The sequence below is a fragment of the Bacillus rossius genome, chromosome 6, assembly GCF_032445375.1.
Source record: "Bacillus rossius redtenbacheri isolate Brsri chromosome 6, Brsri_v3, whole genome shotgun sequence".
NCBI classification, from domain to species: Eukaryota; Metazoa; Arthropoda; class Insecta; order Phasmatodea; family Bacillidae; genus Bacillus; species Bacillus rossius.
The window spans coordinates 9,980,329-10,000,459 of NC_086334.1; the positions used below are offsets into that span (position 1 = coordinate 9,980,329).

General features: G+C 40.5%; 2 protein-coding genes across 7 annotated transcripts in view; one reads left to right on the forward strand and one right to left on the reverse strand.

Annotated features, from left to right (window-relative positions):
* The window catches only part of LOC134532599 (metabotropic glutamate receptor 1-like), a 153,091-nt gene that overhangs the window by 113,378 nt on the left and 19,582 nt on the right, over positions 1-20,131 (forward strand). For 2 of the 5 annotated variants that reach the window (XM_063369165.1, XM_063369168.1), the window contains 2 exons: positions 1,248-1,462; positions 2,273-2,397. In XM_063369165.1, coding sequence (XP_063225235.1) covers positions 1,248-1,462; positions 2,273-2,397 — 340 coding nt within the window. Of the gene's footprint in view, positions 1-1,247; positions 1,463-2,272; positions 2,515-20,131 lie in introns of those variants that run through there. The other 3 variants (XM_063369166.1, XM_063369167.1, XM_063369169.1) reach the window with 3 other exon arrangements.
* Positions 1,005-12,509, reverse strand: LOC134532602 (uncharacterized). Of its 2 annotated transcripts, none has more exons than XM_063369176.1 (2): positions 12,300-12,509; positions 1,005-4,330 (listed from the first exon to the last, which is right to left on the reverse strand). In XM_063369176.1, the coding sequence occupies exon 2, from the start codon at positions 4,313-4,315 to the stop codon at positions 3,119-3,121; it is 1,197 nt and encodes a 398-aa protein (XP_063225246.1). In that variant the 5' UTR covers positions 4,316-4,330; positions 12,300-12,509; the 3' UTR covers positions 1,005-3,118. The 2 variants fall into 2 exon arrangements, with proteins under 2 accessions (XP_063225246.1, XP_063225245.1); XM_063369175.1 differs by lacking the exon at positions 12,300-12,509 and adding an exon at positions 10,838-11,022.

The window sequence follows — 20,131 nt, forward strand, 5'->3', positions numbered from 1 at the left end:
ATTGGTTTAATATTAAGAACAGGGTCATCTAGGCAGGAGGTAAGACTACGGTCAGGTACAGCAAAACAAAATGCAAAGACCTTCTGGGCACTACTCCCATAGAGTAGATATTCTGGGGCTCAGGCAAACAAATAAAATATTTACAGTCTGTTTGTGGTTGAGGACGAGAACAGATATCAGTTACCGAAAGGTCAGAACTGTTGTCTCTTAAGAAGTCTACTTTGTTCGTCTGTGTTGTCTTCGTTGCATTGTAAGAATATTTGTTTGATTTAATCGTTGGGTTAGCATGTACGTCGCTGTATTGGCGTTGTGATGTCCATATTATCTGTTTGGAATCACCATTGGGCTCCTCTATTAGTCACTAAATTGTCTAAAGTAATTGTTTTGCTTGTATTCGCTGTTTCTGTCGCCACTAAATCGTCGTTGATAGTCCAATGTGTCCATTAGTACTGTATTTTTTTTTTTTTAATTTATATCCAAGAATTTTCTGTGCTGTCTATTTTCCTTACATAATGATGTCGGCTGATTTTGGCTTGTGTTTTGTGTGTGTTCGTGTGTGTGTGTGTGCATATTCATATGTTTTGTAGGTTTATTCTGTTATTGAGGTTTTTTACAACACACGAAATAATCAGCAATGGCGTATGTCTACAAAGACTTCTTAGATCAATCTTTCCCATTGCAAGAACCATTCCAATAAAGTTGTTAACTAACAATAATAGGTATACAGTATTTTGCTGTTATCAATAATTGCCGCATTTGTTTAATGTCTAAACAACCATTAGGAATATGCTGTGCACTTTCTGATTTCTTCCAGCCACATAAACTGTTCTTATCATCTTAGAAAATGATACCTACCATTGAATTTCAAGAAACAAAGCTTACCAACTTTTTCTAGTAACCATAAGTGTCCGTCAGAAATGTTCTCGCAAAATGGATATTAAATACACGTGGAAAGCAGTGAGAAGCAGCAATAGTGCATTCCAGTTAATGTGAAAACATTTGACTTATTTGCTTAGTGTTTTATTTCCATCAAAAAGGCATTTAAACATGAAACAACCTGTATTAAATTGTCAGTTGGAAGAGGTGCGGACATGTAATGTTTGAAGCCGTTCTCCAAATGTCCAGTTCAGCTGGCCGGCACGCGGGAAGGAACGTTGTCCGAGGAGGTCTCGCTTGTCCAGCCAGGTGTGACGCCGTGTGACACCGTGTGACACCGTGTGACACCGTGTGACACCGTGTGACCGCAGATCATCACGCTGTGCATGTGCGTCACGCTGAGCGCCATGGTGACGCTCGTGTTCCTGTTCCTGCCCAAGCTGTACATCATCCTGCTGCGGCCCGAGAGGAACAACCGCTCCTTCTTCACCACCTCCAAGAGCATCCGCTGCCACATCGGCAGTCGCGTTGCATCCGCCATCTGTGCCAAGGGCCCTGCCTGCTACCCAGCCGACGAGTCCGCCAGGTCTGTCTCCACCACCTGCGCATCACCACATCACTGTCGAGAAGATGATATTCTTGGCAGTTCTGCGATACGAAATTCCTACAGTCTGGTTAAATTCCTAAATATGTTGTTCACCCTTTAAAATCAGTTTTGTTAACAGCATTTATGCAAATTATCTAAACCTACTTTACTGCAATGTGCGGTATAAAATTAAATGCCACTGAGTTCTCCACCTTACTAATTATTTTTTATTTTTTTAATATTACCAAAGTTCCTCAGAAATTATAGTTGTTTATTATCTTTTTAATACATGTAACTTTGTGTATTGCAAACCTTAAAAATAGTTTAGGTTATATTATTTTGATATACGGTCACAGAAAATAATTTAAGTCTAGCATCTAGGATGCAACGTTTCAATGAACAATGCATACAAATGTTTCAGTGTCAATTACACCAAGTAATCCCTCAGTGAAAAAAAATGAATACATGTAATTTTTACCAGGGTTATTTTTTCGGGAATATACTCATGTTAACATGTTATCACCTGAACATAGAATTACGACAATTAAATTGATGATTATGATATTTAGCAGGAGTTGAGGAAGGGATAGAGGCCAGTCTTGCATGAGTGTTGACAGTGGACGGACTTTGAACGAGGGCCTACCTCCCAAGCCAAACATATTTTCATGTAACATCATAGTTAACACTAATGAAGTCTTGGCTCTATGTGGACTGGCTGAAGATAGCTTCGCCAGTAGGTATCCTACTATGATACAAGAGGTTTGTCGTGTACTACTCAGGGATAGAGTGCTGAATGACTGCGTTTGCCAGCAGGGAACGCGGCGGGGAGTTCCGGAGACCTGCGCTTGGTTCGGCGGGCAGCAACCACCAGGGCCCGGACAGACGAGGTGCTGTAACGTGGCGAGCTCAGCCGGGGGGTGATGTTCTCCTCTCTGGTGAGTACCTCATCTTTGGTTAGCCCCTCCTGTTCTGATGAGTCCCTCATTTCTGGTGAGTTCCTCCTGGTGACTGCCTCATCGCTGGTGAGAACCTCCTCTCTGGTGAGTACCTCATCTCTGGTCAGCCCCTCCTGTTCTGATGAGTCCCTCATTTCCAGTGAGTTCCTCTTGGTGACTGCCTCATCGCTGGTGAGACCCTCCTCTCTTGTGAGTCCCTTCTTTCTGGCAGGTCCCCCAGATTGCCACGTCACAACGTGCTTCGCGAGCCTTCACACAGGGATAATATAGTAGGTCACTAATGCAACACTGTGGCTGTCATTGCTTGTCTGCAATCACTGCATCTAGTTATTTAGATACATATTTTTGTCATTTTTATTTTATGCATCAAAGTAAATTCACTTACCTAAAGATTATCATTTTATTTTATAAAATACTTCATTCTTTACGATTAATTTGTTCAACCTGTCTTAGAATTTCACTCTATTGTATTCCACTTCTCATGTCTCTCTTGTCAACATTATGACTTATTTCGTTCATAATTTTGTAATGATGCCACAAAGTTAAACATCAATGCCTACATTGATAATTTCTTAAATTATTCGATAGCTTTGGTGCGTTTTCATCCTTTATGAATATGAAACACAAGGTATATAATAAAGTGTTCAAATTTAATTTAATAACAAACACATCAAGAATATAACGAACTGACAGGACTGCATCACAGTAATCCATCATCTGACAAGGCAAGGAGGAGTTTCTGGACCCTCTCGCGATAAGCAGGATTGCTTCTCGTCCGGTCGACGGCCGGGCCGAGGTTTTCCTCTGTGAGGTGGTCAAGGTCTCCCGGCTCGGCGAGCACCATGTTCAGAAAGGTGCACGCTACCAGCAGCGAGTAGAGCGCGCTGTCTTCCACGTCTCGCCGGAGCTGGTCCAGGGTGATCACTCTGTGCCCGCACCCGACGGTGCGCATCGCACGGCACATCTCCTCGTGGTATGCCTTCAGCAAGTCGCCAGTGCCCTGCGCTCTGACGGCGTCGCACGGGCTGGTGGTGAGGAAGCAGTGCAGGTCCAGCACGGGCGACCCGAGCCTGCAGGACTGGAAGTCCACGAACCTCGCCTTGCAGACCTTACCGCTGTCCGCCCTGTACCCGAACATCAGGTTCCCGGCCCAGAACTCCCCGTGGGTCAGGACGGGGAGCTCCAACGCACCCACGTCCCTCGACCTGATCACGACATCGCAGACCGCCCCGCCGACCACCCGCAGCCGCGGGGCGAAGTCCTCGAAGCCGTGCCACGTTTCCACGAGGGACGCCATCTCGGCGAAGCCGGCGTCCAGGCATGCCTTCACCTCGTCCCTCCTCTCCGGCACGAAGTAGCCTTCCAGGTAGTCGTCCAGGGAGCCCGGGCTCTGCTCCAGCACGGCGGCGGACAGCGCGTGGAACCTCGCCAGCGCCCGCAGCGACACCAGGCAGTGCGCGTGGTCCAGGCCTCGTCGTTGGTCCACGGTGCTCATGCCCTGAGCAGCCAGGTCGTCCATGATGACGGCGTGTCTTCTGGGGGAGTCGTACGCCCCTGCGGCCAGCGGCTCGCTCAGCAGGCCTGATCCCCTCTCCAGAGCCACCTGCCGCATGGACGGCAGGATCTCGCGGTACATCTTGGCCTCCTTTTGGAACACGCCCTCCCGCACGACGTGCTCCTTCAGGAACCGCAGCGACGGGGGTGTCTTCACCACCAGGGACACCTCTCTGGACCCAGACACCACCAGAGTCACTCTGTACAGAGTGCTGGAGTAGTTGGTCCCGGCGTTCACTGTTCTGCTCACGTCCTTCAGCTTCACTGAGATGTCCTCTGCTCCCTTCTCTCTCCGCAGAGCTTTCTCGAAGAACTCTGACGTGAACCACCCAGGAACCTCCATCCTCCACCGACTGGTCTGAAAATAAACATAATACTACATATGTAGACCCAAGACTTACAGATTATGTTGTATAACATGAAGCTTCCCTATGAGTCTAGATTATATTCTCATTATATATAAAGTGTCATATAGGAAAAACTTTATTTTTCATCGCATTACAGTGTATAAAAAAATCTAAAATACATGTATGATCAAGAGTACATTAACTGGCCAACAAGAAGAAAATTTATCAGGAATTTACAGATAACGTTTTGTAGTGAAAAAAGGAAAAGATAAGAAACACGCGCTAACCATGTACATTTAAACGTTAGTATTTTATAAACTGCAATAGCCAAAATAAAGAAGTTTAAGTGTTAGTACTTATTTCAGTTACTATGTTAAAAAAATTTTTTTATGTACCTTCCAAACAGTTTTCAAAGCAAAACTTTTTTTTGTAAAACTAAATTTATATATGTCTTGTTTAAAAATAAATACAAGAAGTATTTACGTAAATAAATATAAAGAACACTAGCATAACATTTTTTTTGATTCAGTTGGTACAAATGATCTAGAATTAGTTTTTTGTAACTTTTACATTTCTCTGATAACTGTATTTAGGACAACCCTATTTTTTTCGAAATAAAATTATAAAAAAAATTCAAAAAATACATTTAAGTAAATACATACTGTAAAAAAAACAGACGCATGCAATCAAATGTAAGCTGAATAATAATCTGAATGGTCATATATTAATATTTATTTAATATTGCTGAAAGTTTATGAAACAGATTATCTAATAAAGTGTTAAAGTGAAGTTATCTACTTCTGGATTATAGTTTTCGATTATATCAATTAAGTTGTTACAATAAAGCTGGTAGTTTTAGTAACAAGTTTATTACGTATATTCTGTGGAAGTACGTTCAGGGTCACACGTCTGAACAGTGACCCGAGGCATGTGATTAGAGGTTTGATACGACACAGCTTAATTAATTTGTCTGCCTGTCTGGCCTTTTGCCTCCTCTCCGACACTAACCAAGCCATCAAAAGGAAATTAGCTAATAGTTAACCTTAGCAAGATAGCTACATTCTTTGAATGGTTCTTGCAATGAGGAATAATGATGCAATAGAACGCCTATTGTGTTCGTCAGTGCTGTCATCTCTTGTGGCTGAATTCCTTCAACGAAATTCTCTTTTTTTATGTCATTTTACATCCGCTGAGATATGCTTGTTCTTTGGGTGTTTGTTTATTCATTTCCGTTGTCCGTTATTGAGGCAGTTTCTTTGACAACCGGAATAAACCAACAATGGCGTGTGACCAAGACATAATGTTAAATGCTGGCAGGTATGGATGTCGGGTAACCGCGGATAGCCTGAACCATAGGCGGATCCAGGGGGGGGGGGGAGTGGCACCAGGGGCAAGTGCTACCCCCCCCCCCCGAAAAACCAGTTGTCTGCTACATTAATATTGCCGACAAAAATGATTGTTTCTGAAACCAATAAAATATTTTAATATAATTAATGAATTTCTTGTAGAATAATAAAATCTGGTGGTTGGATGTTATGTGTATTGTGAGTAGATTAAATACAAATTTAGTAATTTTAAGACATTTTTTCTCTGGCTATTCTGAAATCCTAGAGTGCCCCCTCCGAGGTGAACCTCTGGATCCGCCACTGGTCTGAACACATGAACAGATTCACCGCCCAGGCAGTCCTAAGTTCAGTGCGCTGGGCGCCCGTATAGAACTTTCAGTTTACACATTTTTTAAGTTTGGATTTTAATTATACATAACCTTATTTCTTCATTATGTTTACCATTTAAAATGTATACATAATCTGCACCAATAAAAGAAAGAGTTTGCTGGTTTGTCTGTCTGTAGTTCGCGTAGCGCAAAGACGGTAAAGCCTAGATCTGTGTATTCCTCAGGGGGATCTGTTTGTATTTCAAAGATACTTATTTCAAAACTATATATGTTTTTTTTTCTTAATTTAACACTTTTGTGATTTACAATTCCCACTATAATTTAACGAATAAAGTAGAGATTCTCTTTGCAGTTTTTTTCGTCGCCATGTTTGTAACAATTGTGAAGTTTCATTCCTTTCTTTGCACCAGTCGTGTGCAGCCGTAAAAAATGCAGTTCCAATTCAAGTCCGGAATAAAACAATTTTCTCCCTGACCAAGGCTGAACCTATGTACCTCCATGTATATTTAACAGTGCGAGAGTGCTATGCCTGTAGACTTATGTAGCGAAACACGGGTATATGAGCTAATTAAACATATTCATAGGTATTGGAGATAAATATTCTCAAAGATTTTGTTATTATACAAGTAATTTAATTATGTAGTAACTTGTTAATCAGCAAATTTGTCTTAGTCAATGCATACTATTTTCCTTCTTAACCACATTAAAATTTTATGTTTGTAATTGCAAGTCATTATATTGCATTTTGAATTTTATATTTATATTATTTTACCAGCCAAATTCTATTTGTGAAATAAATGTTTATTGAGTGTGAGAAATTAATTTTGTTCTTTAAGAACGTTTTAGTATATATATTCGACCACCATCAATGATAGATGTGTGTGGGGATCGACTGAAGTTTAACCAGACCGTACTTACATAATGAAGGAAACATTTCCAAATTGAAGATTAGCTTTAAATATAGAATATCGACTTCGATACTAGTTTATTTCAAATTTAACTTCAGCTGTAAATTGCGTTATCGTCACTACTTAGAATATGGTACTGGCACCCATTGGTAATTTAAAGAAACGGAAAACGTGTCTTCTTGAGTCAGTAAATAAAGTTAAATCTAATAATCGTGCAGTATAAATTGTTCGCTTAATACGTGGTGCAGTACAGAATGTAATGTATTGGACTTTACATAGTATCATCTAGAGATTTTTAAAGTTTTATGACAAGGTTTTACGAAAAACACGTGTGATCGACTGAGTTACACTTGGCAATAACTGCGACCAACAAAGTGGAAGGTGGGCTCGTGAGAAGCAGTTCCCAGCCAACAAGCCAGCAGTGAGTTGCCTCAAGAGGCGGGCTGCCAGTTGCCTCAAGAGGCAAGCAGTGAGTTGCCTGTGTCACCCGGCTGCGCGCGTATGTGTTCCACAAACCACGTTCCGCGCCCTTGTGTCGGCGAGTTCCTCCATATACTCATTCAAATTTAAAAAATAAATAAAAATAAAATTTCAAAGCAGTCATTAGGACTGCAGAGAAAAGTGAAAACATTTTCGCAATTTTTACGAAAACATATTATCACACAAGAAATTTGTTTTATCACGTTAGTCAACTTCTAAATTACTATAAAATACGCATTGCATAGTAATTTTAGGTATTAAAAAATAAATAATTATGTTCTTAATTTTTAGGTTATATTGCTACAAATACTCCCTTTTCTTCGTTATTCAAATTATACTTCTATATGAGAATATTCATACATTTTATACTCAATTTTTACTGCACAATAATCGTATACATAAGATTTAAAAGCGCAATAAGTTATACTAATAGGAACAGATATAGTGTTAACGTTAACACGTCACGTGACCATGTCGATGAAAACTTACATGAATTTACTCCCTATCCGAACCTTCCCATAGAAGTTTTCACTTGAAAAAGGCGAATAATGTGTGTTTCGGTTATTGTTGTTACAAGAATGAGTGCAGGCGGGAAAAGAGGAAAATTGAACTACAGCACGCAGCGAAACACGCAACGAGGAAACGGCGTACTCCGAAACTCGAAACTGCAGCATAAACACGAGTTACATAACTATTATCGCTGCCGCCTCTGACGTCACGCTAAACGCGCTTTGATCCCACCGTCATCGCGTGGGAGACGCGCACCAGCGCACACTTGAGCCACGAGCGAGCACTGATGCAGTACGGGGACGCACCACAACGCCGAAATACCACAACGCCGAGCGTACAATAACGCCGAAAACCATAACGCCGAATGCCAAATTGACTACAACGCCGACAGCTAGAAAAATTCTGTGTACCACAACGCCGAATAACCACAACGCCGAAATACATTAACGCCGAAATATGTCATTGCAGGACTGCCACAAAGGTTAGGTTAGGTTAGATTAGGTTAGGCTAGGTTAGGCTAGCCTAGGTTAGGTTGTGGTATTTCGGCGTTAAGATACATTTAAGAAACACACACAAATTCATTCAGTTGTTTGTCATTTTGCTCCTGTGCCCCCCCCCCCCTCCCCGCAGCAACATTTTTCGGCGTTACTGTATTTCGGCGTTGTGGTACACAGCAGTTTTCTAGCTGTCGGCGTTGCGGTCAATTTGGCATTCGGCGTTATGGTATTCGGCGTTATTGTACGTTCGGCGTTGTGGTATTTCGGCGTTGTGGTAACGACCCATGCAGTGCGTCTGTATCCTATAGGTTTGATTGCTTAGAGAAGTAGCGTGTCGTCGGGCGGGAAACAAACCCTTCTTTAAAGGCATCCAAATGTGGTATGAAGTTCCCTGCAGCGGAAGGTACACAATTCCGGCATGTTGGGGGACGCGGCCATGCGGCCATTTCTGTTACTGTATTTCCAGTAATTAATATTCAACGAGAACGAACATTAAATGTGACACTGAAAGATAACTAATTTAACGTTGTCCTGTTTTAGCAAAACAATACACACATTAAGGCTATTCGAATTTTCTTGAAATCTGTATACTAGCATCGAAATTCCTTTATAACTATGATTACTTTATCATGAAAAAGGCATTTGTGTAACAATTAGAGCACTATATTTTTTTAGGGATTATAGATCGTCAGTGTAGTTTCAACGGGAATGTCCCAACTGTGGAAACGTAAAATAAGAGATGTTACCCGCTAGAAAACAGAAAACACTGCCGTGAGATGAAAACCTAAGTAACCATTACTCTGAGCTAAGCACAGCCGCCGGCAGGGCGGTAAAGCGACATGGCGGCCGAGCTCAGCGGAGGAACACACCCGAAACGTGAGTAGCTCGATTTAAATAAATGATAAACGAACTCGGCGAGACAGGTTGATTTTAAAAAAAAGGTGAGATGGCTTTAAGCCTGTCGTACTTAATCGGTCGCTTCGTCATGTCCGCTAGTGTTGACTTTTTTTTCTTCTTCTGGAAAACGAACTGGACTTATCCGTGTGCCTTGACGAACGCTATGTTTTCATCGTGTTGTGGGCGGGCTCGGGAATTGGCGCGGCGGAGGGAGAGGGAGTGTGCCCGGAGTCGCTGGGACCCGAGTCAAGGTCGACCACAACTGCACTGTCGGCGTCGCGGCTCGTCCAGCCATGACCTTGAGCGGCCTCGCGGCGCCCCTGGTCGGCCGAGACGCGGAACCCGGCAGCTCGTCTTCCCCCTCTGCCCTCTGCAGTGCGCCGCGAGGCCTCGTCAGGGGCGTATCTGTGTCGGCGAGGCGGGATGATGAGCGCGACGCTCGCTGTTGCTTCCAGCGCGGTGTCGCCTCTGGACTGGCGCGCAGTCTTCTCGTCGTGCACAGGATAACTGCGAGATCTGAGCGGTGACCGTAACATCATACGGCCGAGAAATGAAGATAAAGGTGTAATGCAAGTCCCTTTAGGTTGTTTTACGCCTAAAAATTACTCTGAAAACATGCGTTTTAGCCATTTTAACTCTTCTAAAAATACAGTTTAAAAACTTAATCCGAAATCAAAAGTACTGTTTGGCCCTCAGCGAAGTCTTAAGTGCTTTTCGTAAGCAGACCCCACTCGGATATCTCTAGAGTTATCAAATCTCGTTGTTTTTCCCTGAAGCTCTGCACACCGTGTGTGTGCCCGGGTAGGCGGAGCCCATAAGGAAAGTTTTAACTAGGAACGTGTTATCTCTCGTGTTTGCAAATCCACCTGGCGCAGTCACGATCAAGCTGACATAAATCTACGCAGTGAAGTTGTATGTGCTCCTGGCACGTGGACGTGTGAGATGTGCGGAGGTGCGCAGATACGCAGATGCCTGGACGAGGAGCCACCGCCGTCTGCAACTCTCGCTCCCGACTACTGTCACGTGGTCTTCAGTGTCGTCAAGTGTCGTCAAGTGTCGTCAAGTGTCGTCAAGTGTCGTCAAGTGTCGTCAAGTGTCGTCACGTCTCGCGGCCGCCACCTCCTGGAGGAGGGAGACTGCGTGATCCAGTAGCGGCTCCGGGAAGATTTCGGGAAGGGCCGTCGTGAAAAACGAGGATAAATTCTGTGATGGGCCGAAGGATATTTACCACATTCATTGCCTCGAGTACTCAACTTTCGTACCTTCATAAATATTTCTATGAGATACAAGTTCAACCCATGCATTTAAGTATTTAAGCAAACATAAATTTATCCAAATCGGGCGCTGGAAGCTTGTCTCCCCTGCCGCCGATCCTTGGAGCGGCGTTTGGCCAGGACACACCGTGTTAGCTCGCCTGAGTCCGCTAGGGCTCACGTGTTTCCACTTACAAGCGTCTGGTTGCTGATATCTTTTTAATTCGTAATATCTTGGTAACACACTATTGGCTAAGTATTTTCAAGGACTAATACTTTATAACACATGGACACTAACCTTGATTGTAGACACTGATATGTTGCAAAAAAAATATCTGGCTAGTTGAGAAGCTTTTGATCCGTTCGGTGCCACAAGGCGCGATTCTTTTCCCGTGTGCGCGTCTGCCCGGCTCGTACTTCAAGTATAGTCGCAGTCGTGGTTACGGTCTGGACGCTATCTCGTGTCGGCGAATGTCGTCACGGCCGGCGCGACACGGACCGCTGGGCGCACGGACTGTCGGTCAACATCGCTCACTCGACCTTTCAACACAGCATTGTGACATTGTGGGCGCTATCGGCTGCGTCCGCTGACGACACCGCGCGCCGCCGAGTGCAGTGGCCTCGCCCGCGAGGCAGTCTTTCCGTGCTGAGCTCTCGCTTTGAGCGGACCAAGAGAAATATTAGGGTCGTTACCACAACGCCGAAATACCACAACCCCGAACGTACAATAACGCCGAATGCCAAATTGACCGCAACGGCGACAGCTAGAAAACTGCTGTGTACCACAACGCCGAAATACAGTAACGCCGAAAAATGTTGCTGCTTTAAGGGGGGGGGGGGGGACTCAGGAGCAAAATGAAAAACAACTGAATGAATTTGTGTGCTAACCTTACCTAACCTAACTTTTGTGGCTGTCCTGCAATGACATTTTTCGGCGTTGTAATTCGGCTTTGTGGTACACAGCAGTTTTCTAGCTGTCGGCGTTGTAGTCAATTTGGCATTCGGCGTTATGGTTTTCGGCATTATTGTACGTTCGGCGTTGCGGTATTTCGGCGTTGTGTTGCATCACCGAAATATATTAGCGGGGTTTCCTGCTCACCGTTTGGGCCCGGGGAGGGGAGCGGGGTTGTTCGGTTGGTGGACTCGAACATGTTGTTAGCGGCGTTGCCACAGTTCGCGGTACTGTTGAGGCCAAGCGACTACAGCCGGATACGGCATGCACACGAGAAAGACGTGATCTTCAACAAAATGGCAAATAAAAACCAACTAAAACTTAATAATTTTCGTTACATAATGCTGGCACTGCTGAACCTAACCAACTCGTGAGCAGGTACCTACAGCTGCCTCTTGAAAAAGAAACCTACGCCCTCCCGATTAGCAAGAGATATTCGTTAGGTAATTAGTTATTAAGGCGCCCGCCTAGTGAGTCGGGATGATAAGCGCGATGCTCGCTGGTGCTTCTGTAATGCAAACTAAATGGCGGGGAAATTTAAGATAAATTCGAGTCCCTTGAGTGTTTCAAAAGAACTGTACCAGGAGTTTTTTCATGCGTAAAAATATTTTTTTTTCACTCTTCAAAAAATGCAGTTTAAAATTTATAATGTGGAAACAGAACTATTCATCCACCCTTGGCCTATTCTCAGACAGCAGTTTTGAAATCTCGTGGGTTTTTTTCCCTTCTTCTTCTTCTGGAGCTCTGCGCTCCGTGTGTGTGTGGTCAGGTGGTGGGAGAGAGGCCTGGCGACCACTGTGGCACTCACCTGGTGACGTGATGCCGCCAGGCTGCACTTGGCTGGTGATGTCCTGCGGCTTGCCGGCGTGGCAGATGCGTGCTGTCCGCGCGGCTGTCGGCCGGCTACTGACCGCTTGGCCGCGACCTAGACCCGGACACACACCTCTCCCCCCTCCCCTCCCCGGCCCGCCTCGCTGACCTGGCCTGCTTCCCTCTCCGGCGACAACCACAGCACAGTGCTGTTAGAATAAACTAAATAAATAACTACAATAATGTCACCGTTATAATTTCATCAATATTTTCAAAATAAAATAAAAACAAAAATCTAGGAAAACAAACGCGATTCAAGGTTAGAAAGAAAACAACTGCCTGCGATAACATCTCGGGCGTGATCGCCTGCGTAATTTTTCGCCGACGAGCAGCGAGTCGACTCGACAAAATAATGTAATCTAAAGATCAGTCTGTGATAATGACTTCATTCCAACTAAGTGAAGGGGGTTATTTATCAAATAGACTTAAAATTAATGTTTTACAGAGAAAAAGTTTTTTATTTTGTGTTGTATGAGCACATGATTATTTATAGTGACTTTTGTTAGACAAATACTATTTACTTAATGAAATTGAATTTTTTTTTTGATTTTGGCTGAACGAACAAAAAATAATATCCATTAAAATAACACATATTCAATATTATCTTGAGATCTCGATGTTTGTGAGTTCTGCAGCTGCGTTCCGACACTCCGTCGCTAACACGTGCCGCAGCTTCGAACTGAATAATTAACGTAACAACTTGTACAGCGCGTGTTCGAACTGTCGAGGTGCTTTGTAATCAACCCTCTCGGGCAGTGTGTTGTTATGGCTGCGTTGTAAATTATTCCCGCGGCGCGAGCTGGCTCCTGTCATCACCAGCTCGACATGTCCCATCCCCGCCTCCGAGGCCAGCTTTCTATTAAAACACAATTACGACGCAGGTCGAAGCCGTGACGTCGACCAGTGAGTTGAAACAAGGTTGCGCGCAGGACATGCAGTTATATAATAAATATTTTTTTTGACGTTACAACGTCTAATAAATCTATGAACGCCGGCTGCACGCACGAAAAAGCACGTTACGCTGTGGCCCGTTACGCTCATTGTTCCGTTACGCTGTCGGCGAGTGCAGTAATAGTAGGTTATGTTACAATTGACTAAAAAAGTATGGGGATTCATATAATTGATGATAGATATTTGATTACAATTTATTTATATGAAAACTTATTCATAATTATATTTAAACTTTATAGCTAAACGCCAGTTTTTAAAATTAATTACAAGTCATCTACACGTGAACTGTTTCGTCGACTATTTATAAAGTGAAGTGAAAAAATGTGGTTTTCATTGCTTATTACAACAATTTCGGCAATAAAGTTAATTTATTCTTGCATTTTAAAAATCTGATTACGAGTATAATTTCAAGTATTTATTCTTTAATTATTAAAATAAAAATGATTCAATTTTATTCATAAAAGTATGCAATCATTTCATCACTGTTTTGTTATGACGTTGTCACGTTAAACTATCGTCCGTAAACCGACTTTACAGACAACCAATTTTTTGTAGTATTTTTTTCTTGATCGACGTAGGTTGGACTGTGCCGGGATGGAAAAACTTCCCAACACAACAACATATTAGTCTTTCGATATATCACTTGAATTATATCGGTACCGACAAAATATCGGGCTGAAAATAACGATATTCTCGATACATTGTTCTATTATAATATACAAACTGGTTACTCATTCTTTACTTAATTTAAAATTATTATTCAAGTGTATGTTGTATTACGTTCTTGATACATCTAAACTAACGTCAAGGAATTGTCTAATACAAGTTAATCTTTTTCCAGCATAAGAGAACGCATTATTTTTTGAAGTTATACGTCTTACACTCTTACGGCACGTTAAGGAAAAACGGTGAGAGTGAATTTGTACGATGCGCACGCACCGTGCAATGAAATTTTCTCAGGAAGATGGCGGACTCACCTTTTATGAACATAAACCCATATATAGTCACTTTCATAAAAATATATCGGTGTGCCAAATACTACTTTATGATAGCGAAACCACCCATTAATTCTATTTGGTAAACTAAAAAGGTCATAGTAAAGAGTAATTTCGAGTTTCATAAAACCTTGTATTATAGCTTAGGTACTTATTATAATACATATTCATTCACCTTACAATCTTTGTCATGTTTCGTGGCACAGTGGTTAAGGTGCGCGGATAGTAAGCTAATAGAATATGGTGCAAAAATTAGTAGTGTAATTTTACTTACTTATTCTCAATTACAGATTATTGGATTATATATATTGTGCTTTAAGCACACACACACACAAACAAACATGTGTATGAATTCAATTTATTTGTTTATCATATTGATATATTATTAAATAAATAGATCAGTCTATTGTATTGATTATTTCATACTACACGTTTAATTATACCAACCAGTATTCTATATCAATCACTAAATTTCTGGATTCGGCTTACACTTAGTTCCGCACCCGCTGCTAGAATTCGTCACCGAAGCAACTACGTCGAACGTCGACTATCTAATCATTCGATTAGCAGTGCGAAAGGTTAAACTATAGATTTAAACGGCTGATATAAACGAAAAAAGGCTTGAAAAAAAATACTAAACCCCGGCATGGAACTGATTATTGACAAGGAATTTTATTCAAATGCTTGTTAAAATTCATTAAAAGTCAATATTTTATTGTTTCCGCGCTCATTAATAACTATAAAATATTAAGTATTAAATGTTTGTTATAGATACTATTATAAAATTAAATATTTTAGTTTCTGTGCGAATTCATAGAATTTTATTTTCTAACAAAAGTAATGAATTTAATATTACTTTAAGTAAAAATGATGATATGGTCCTACCCTATATGAAATAATCCAATGCATTTAATACTATTATAGCAATACGATAATTCGACTGCAGTCTTTTCTCGCGTTTACGTTCAGCAATGAGATGATGCAGTTATTAAAAAGATATTCTACAAATTATTAAGATAAATCTTTACAGTTTAAATTATTTTATGTTTAAACAAAGTTAAATATAAAAATCGTCCTAAAAAAATAAGTTGGCAGTAAGACTCTAAGAATACATTTTTGAATTAATTTTTATAGTTATTGCAAATATAAGTACCTATTAAAATTAAACAACAATCAATTTAAAATTTAGTTTATTAGTATTCACGTTCATATTTAAAACATTTGAACTAGTGCAGAGATTACGCGTTTAGTAAATCTGTCATTTCATTGACTAGTCATGTTATTATAATATGCAAAATAAAGTGTGGTATTTACATATTAACGTAATATCAAAGGTTAATTAGAATACAATCATAATTTATCAAATGTGTAACTTGGCGACTAAAATATAGGTAAAGTTTTGTTTATGTATGCTAGAGATATGTTTGTAATAAGATTTGTTTATTTCACAATCCTCTTACTCTAGAGCTGTCATCAGTTACGGCGCACACTGCTCCATCGGCGTCGATGTAATACTGGCAAAAGCATGTTTACAGCGAAGCCATTAGTCACGAAGGGTGGAATGGTAATGGCGAATTATCTCTTGGCTAATGCATGCTAGACACAAAAAAAAAAATATGAAAGAGTGCAGGAACCAGCCTGTAGTTTCGAATAATAGCTGCGCACTGCCCTTATGACAGTGGAGTTGAAAACATCATCAGATGAAGCATTCATTATCTGTTTGTGTTGAGTTCACTTGTTTGAAGACCGCGCATGTAGATAAAACTTTATCATTCCCAAAAATCACATTAAGTAAGACATGTTGCAACGCCATTTGCGTGGCATAGGCTGTTTTTCACCAAACTAATGTCTGAAATTTTGAAGAATTAAATATACATTTTTCAGGTGACAAAATACAAAATAAAGGTTCCAGTTCATACAACATAGTTCAGGGTGGTAAGAGTCAAGTCAATAACAACCACACTGCAGCAATGCGAACACAGCGGCTGTTATACGTGTGCCAGTGGTTCACAGGACCGTAGTTGCCACTTGCAGCGACTACTGCCAGTTTGAAACGGGGATAATGACAGCCAATAGCATTAGTACGTATTTTTCCAATAGATCCTTGGACATTTTTGAATACTTGACGCGGAACTGCAGATGTCTATCTTCGAGACATTTAACGATTGGAAAGTTTTCCTTCGGAATCCAACGAAATGGCCAAAACACAGTTCTATTCTATAAGCTTTCAGCTTTCGTTGAACTTCGTTACACACTTTCACGATACAGTCACATGTCGCCGCTTGAGGTCGCGACTGAGACTGCACCATTGCCTTGCGCTTAAAGGCGACTAGGGGCTTGATGAGCGTGGCAGTGTCGTCCTTAGCGCTTCAGTGACAGTACTGCTGGAGTGCAGGTGAGCCCAGGGGACGCAACTGTACAGCCGGAATATGGCCACTAAAAAATCTGCTGCGCGGTTTAGAAATGCCAACATCAAAAAATAAGTTTTAAATATAAATAAAACAGAAATTTCTTAAAAATATTAACTTAAATTAAAAAAAATATTTCACAGACATTCTCAGTTCAGAATTTGTGGAATGTTGTTTTAACGGAGTGGCGTATTGAGTATAATGTAAAACACTTATTTTACTCTGGAATAAATTTTGACAATATAGAATTATATTGAAAGCAATTTAAAAAAACAACATGGCTGCCAAGTGCACATGTGGATACATGTGGACGTGTGTTTTTTTTTTTTTTTTAGCAATAAAAACTGAGGTTATGGTTTTTCAACAATCATACTTTGTGACGATGCAGTTTTTAATTATTGAAACAAAATATAGTTTTTTTGGTTGTTCCGTATTACAAACTAGATAATCATAAACATTTATAGTTCATATTCCCAGCAACGAAAATGACCACAAAAAAAGTCAAGGTTGCCAACATTTACTTTCGAAACGTTAACTACTTACAGGTCATTAGGTAGCCTATAAATATGATACAGTTCCCTGATTTCCAAATAAAATAAGAGCCAAGGGCTTCGCCAGCCGATGGCCTGGGAGGGGGGCAAGTTGTGGGAAAAGTATGTATTTTTTTTTTTTATTTGGCTACAATTTTTTGAATCTCTAGGGCTCTAGGGGGGGAAACTGCTCCCCCCCCCCCACCACCCCCCTGGCGACGCCCTTGATAAGAGCATAAGAGCATTGGTTAAATTATTGCGTTGGACTCTTTATCCTCCTCGCTTTTTGCAACAGATACTTACTTGGCCGCTAGACATGCAGAGCGACACAACAGTGCCACGGGTGGCCGCTTAGTCCCACTGGTGACTGGGAGAGAACTGGCCACCTGGGTGCCGAGGCTGGACACCTGGCAGGTCAATGTGCAGGCTGCACTGTCCGCCACCCTGTGCAAGGGGGGGGGGGGGAGGCAGCACGGGTAGTTCGGGGTGGGGGGGAGCGACGGAAACACTACCATACTGGAAAACCACCATAATGACAGTATTCCGCCTGGCCTCTTCGAAAAAGGCCGAAAAGTATCATAACTGAAAACTGCCATAATTTTAAAGGACGAGGCGGAATTCTGCCATATTTTCTTATACACCCCATGGATTGTAAAAGTACTGAAAAATCAATTGTGTGAGTTGTCCTAAGTATTTTTCGTCTTTATTTACTGCTCTTGTTGCTACTGTCTCATCGTTGTTAGGCCACTGTGTCCGTCTGTGCTGACATAATTTTTTTTTAATAATTATTTCTACGTAATTTTCTATATTTTAAATGTTTTGCTTGTTTTCTGTATGTTTTCACATTTATCTTTCTTGTCTGTTATTGAGGTTTCTTATGACATACATTATAATCAGCAATGGTGTATGTCCTAAATGATATATAATCAATCTCCCCAATTGCAAGAACCATTAAAAGAAGAAAAATTAAAGTATTTATTTGGTATTTGAAACCCGTACGTCTGCAAAAAAATATATTTAAAATAAAATTATATATAATTTCGAAATAATCTTAAAATATCAAGTGTAGTATGTATGGAGAATTTAAGTTCATTATGAATTTATTATATCTACTTAAGTTGTTGAACTGAAGGAAAGGTTCAAACATAATAATTTAAAACAACAAAATTATAAGAAAAGTGAAATCTCTTGTAGGATATTTTTTTGGACGAAAATAAACATACACAATCATTAAATGAACTTTTGATACTGTAACAGTTAAAACATAATACATATTTTATACTATTACACGTAGAAATATTACACATCCAAAATAAAAACACCGAATTCCAATATTTGTTACAATTAATATTACAAATAATTAAATAGCGATGTCACTGCGATGTGCAAAAATATTAAATAAAAACTTTCTGTAGTTGTGTACTCAAAGAAGTTCATGTTTTAATTAAGTTTCTGACGTTTTCATTGTATGAAATAAAAAATTTATTCTCCTGCTTAACTCTGATGTAAGCTATTACCAAGAATTCTGTACTCAGGAGTACTGCAAGTTCCAATAAAATAAAGATGTATTCAAATAATGTGAATATTTTTCTCAATAAGTAAGCAAATCTCACAAAACTAGTGTCATCTAAATTCATAGTCTTCAGAAACTGATCGATTTAAGGTCAGTACTATCATTACCTGAAATTCTTGCGATGTCAGAATGAAATGTATCTTTTAATTTGACATCTTCAACACTATCATTGATTTAGTACTTAATTTAACATATTGTAAATGCCTATTTGCAAACAGTTGTTTAAATAGCTTTGCAGTATTAGCGGTAAAACAAAAGAAAAAAGCCGAAAATGAAAAAAAAAAACAAGGTTAACTTTTCTGTGGCTTTAAAACCAAATAAATAAATGTTATACAATAACTTAATGTTTGTAAGCACACAGATATTTTAACTAAACACACTCTTTTAATATCTAACATTTATTTCAAAATAAGTTTAACCTCATCAGTGCAAGCTCTTACGTATTTTTTTACTAGTCTATAGTTGTATATAATTATTGTACAGCGGGACTGTAAGTTTGTTTGCAGGAAATAAACTATAAAATTGCCAGACTAGTTATACAAATTATATTTCACTGTTATGAAATTACACAATTCATGTTGAACGAAGAACGTAAGACCGAGGTTAGATATTACTGCACGTACTGCACGTGTTATTGACACACGAAACTACAGTAAAGTCGTGGAATAACATCATGTCAGTGTTAAGAAGACAGCAAGTATCCGCTCTACCACTCTGGTTCTGGGGGTAGAGCGCCTGCCTTGTGACTTGAAGGACCCGGGTTCGCGCCCCGGCTCCTCCAAGGCGGATTGCCCAGACAAAATGGTGGCATTTTCTCTGGTAGGAATACAATCCCTTGTAACAAGTCAGGCTACCAAAGAAACGGTGGGTGGAACAGAAAAAAACCTTCCAGGTGGCTTCCAAATGGGGAGCCCGTTTCTTTTCTTGGGCTCCCCATGCGGTGGTCATTCCGGGGGTTTCTCCGGGGGAACGGAGTTTTGCAAAAAAAATTTTTTAGCTTTAAGCGTTTTAGTTTTTAGTAACTTTAGCATTATCATTCCAACATTAAAAAAATTGCTTTTCTACATACAATATTTGAATTAAGTGTGAATCAGTCAGTGAGTTGTAGTATACCGATGTTGTGTGTTCTACCATTTATCGGTATATATTTTCTTGAAGTATTATTGACATTTAAATTTTAGTCACAAAATATTGACCAATACCTCTGTTATGTAGTTTTAGACGTTTATAGGCACATGGATTTTATTCCTAAAAGATTTTTTTCTGAAAAACCATATATTTTTCAATCAGGAAGATCGTCTTTAACGCACACA

What these genes read in the sequence shown, in the direction of transcription:
- LOC134532602 (XM_063369176.1), bottom strand. Translation starts at nt 4,315, where the DNA reads ATGGAGGTTCCTGGGTGGTTCACGTCAGAGTTCTTCGAGAAAGCTCTG.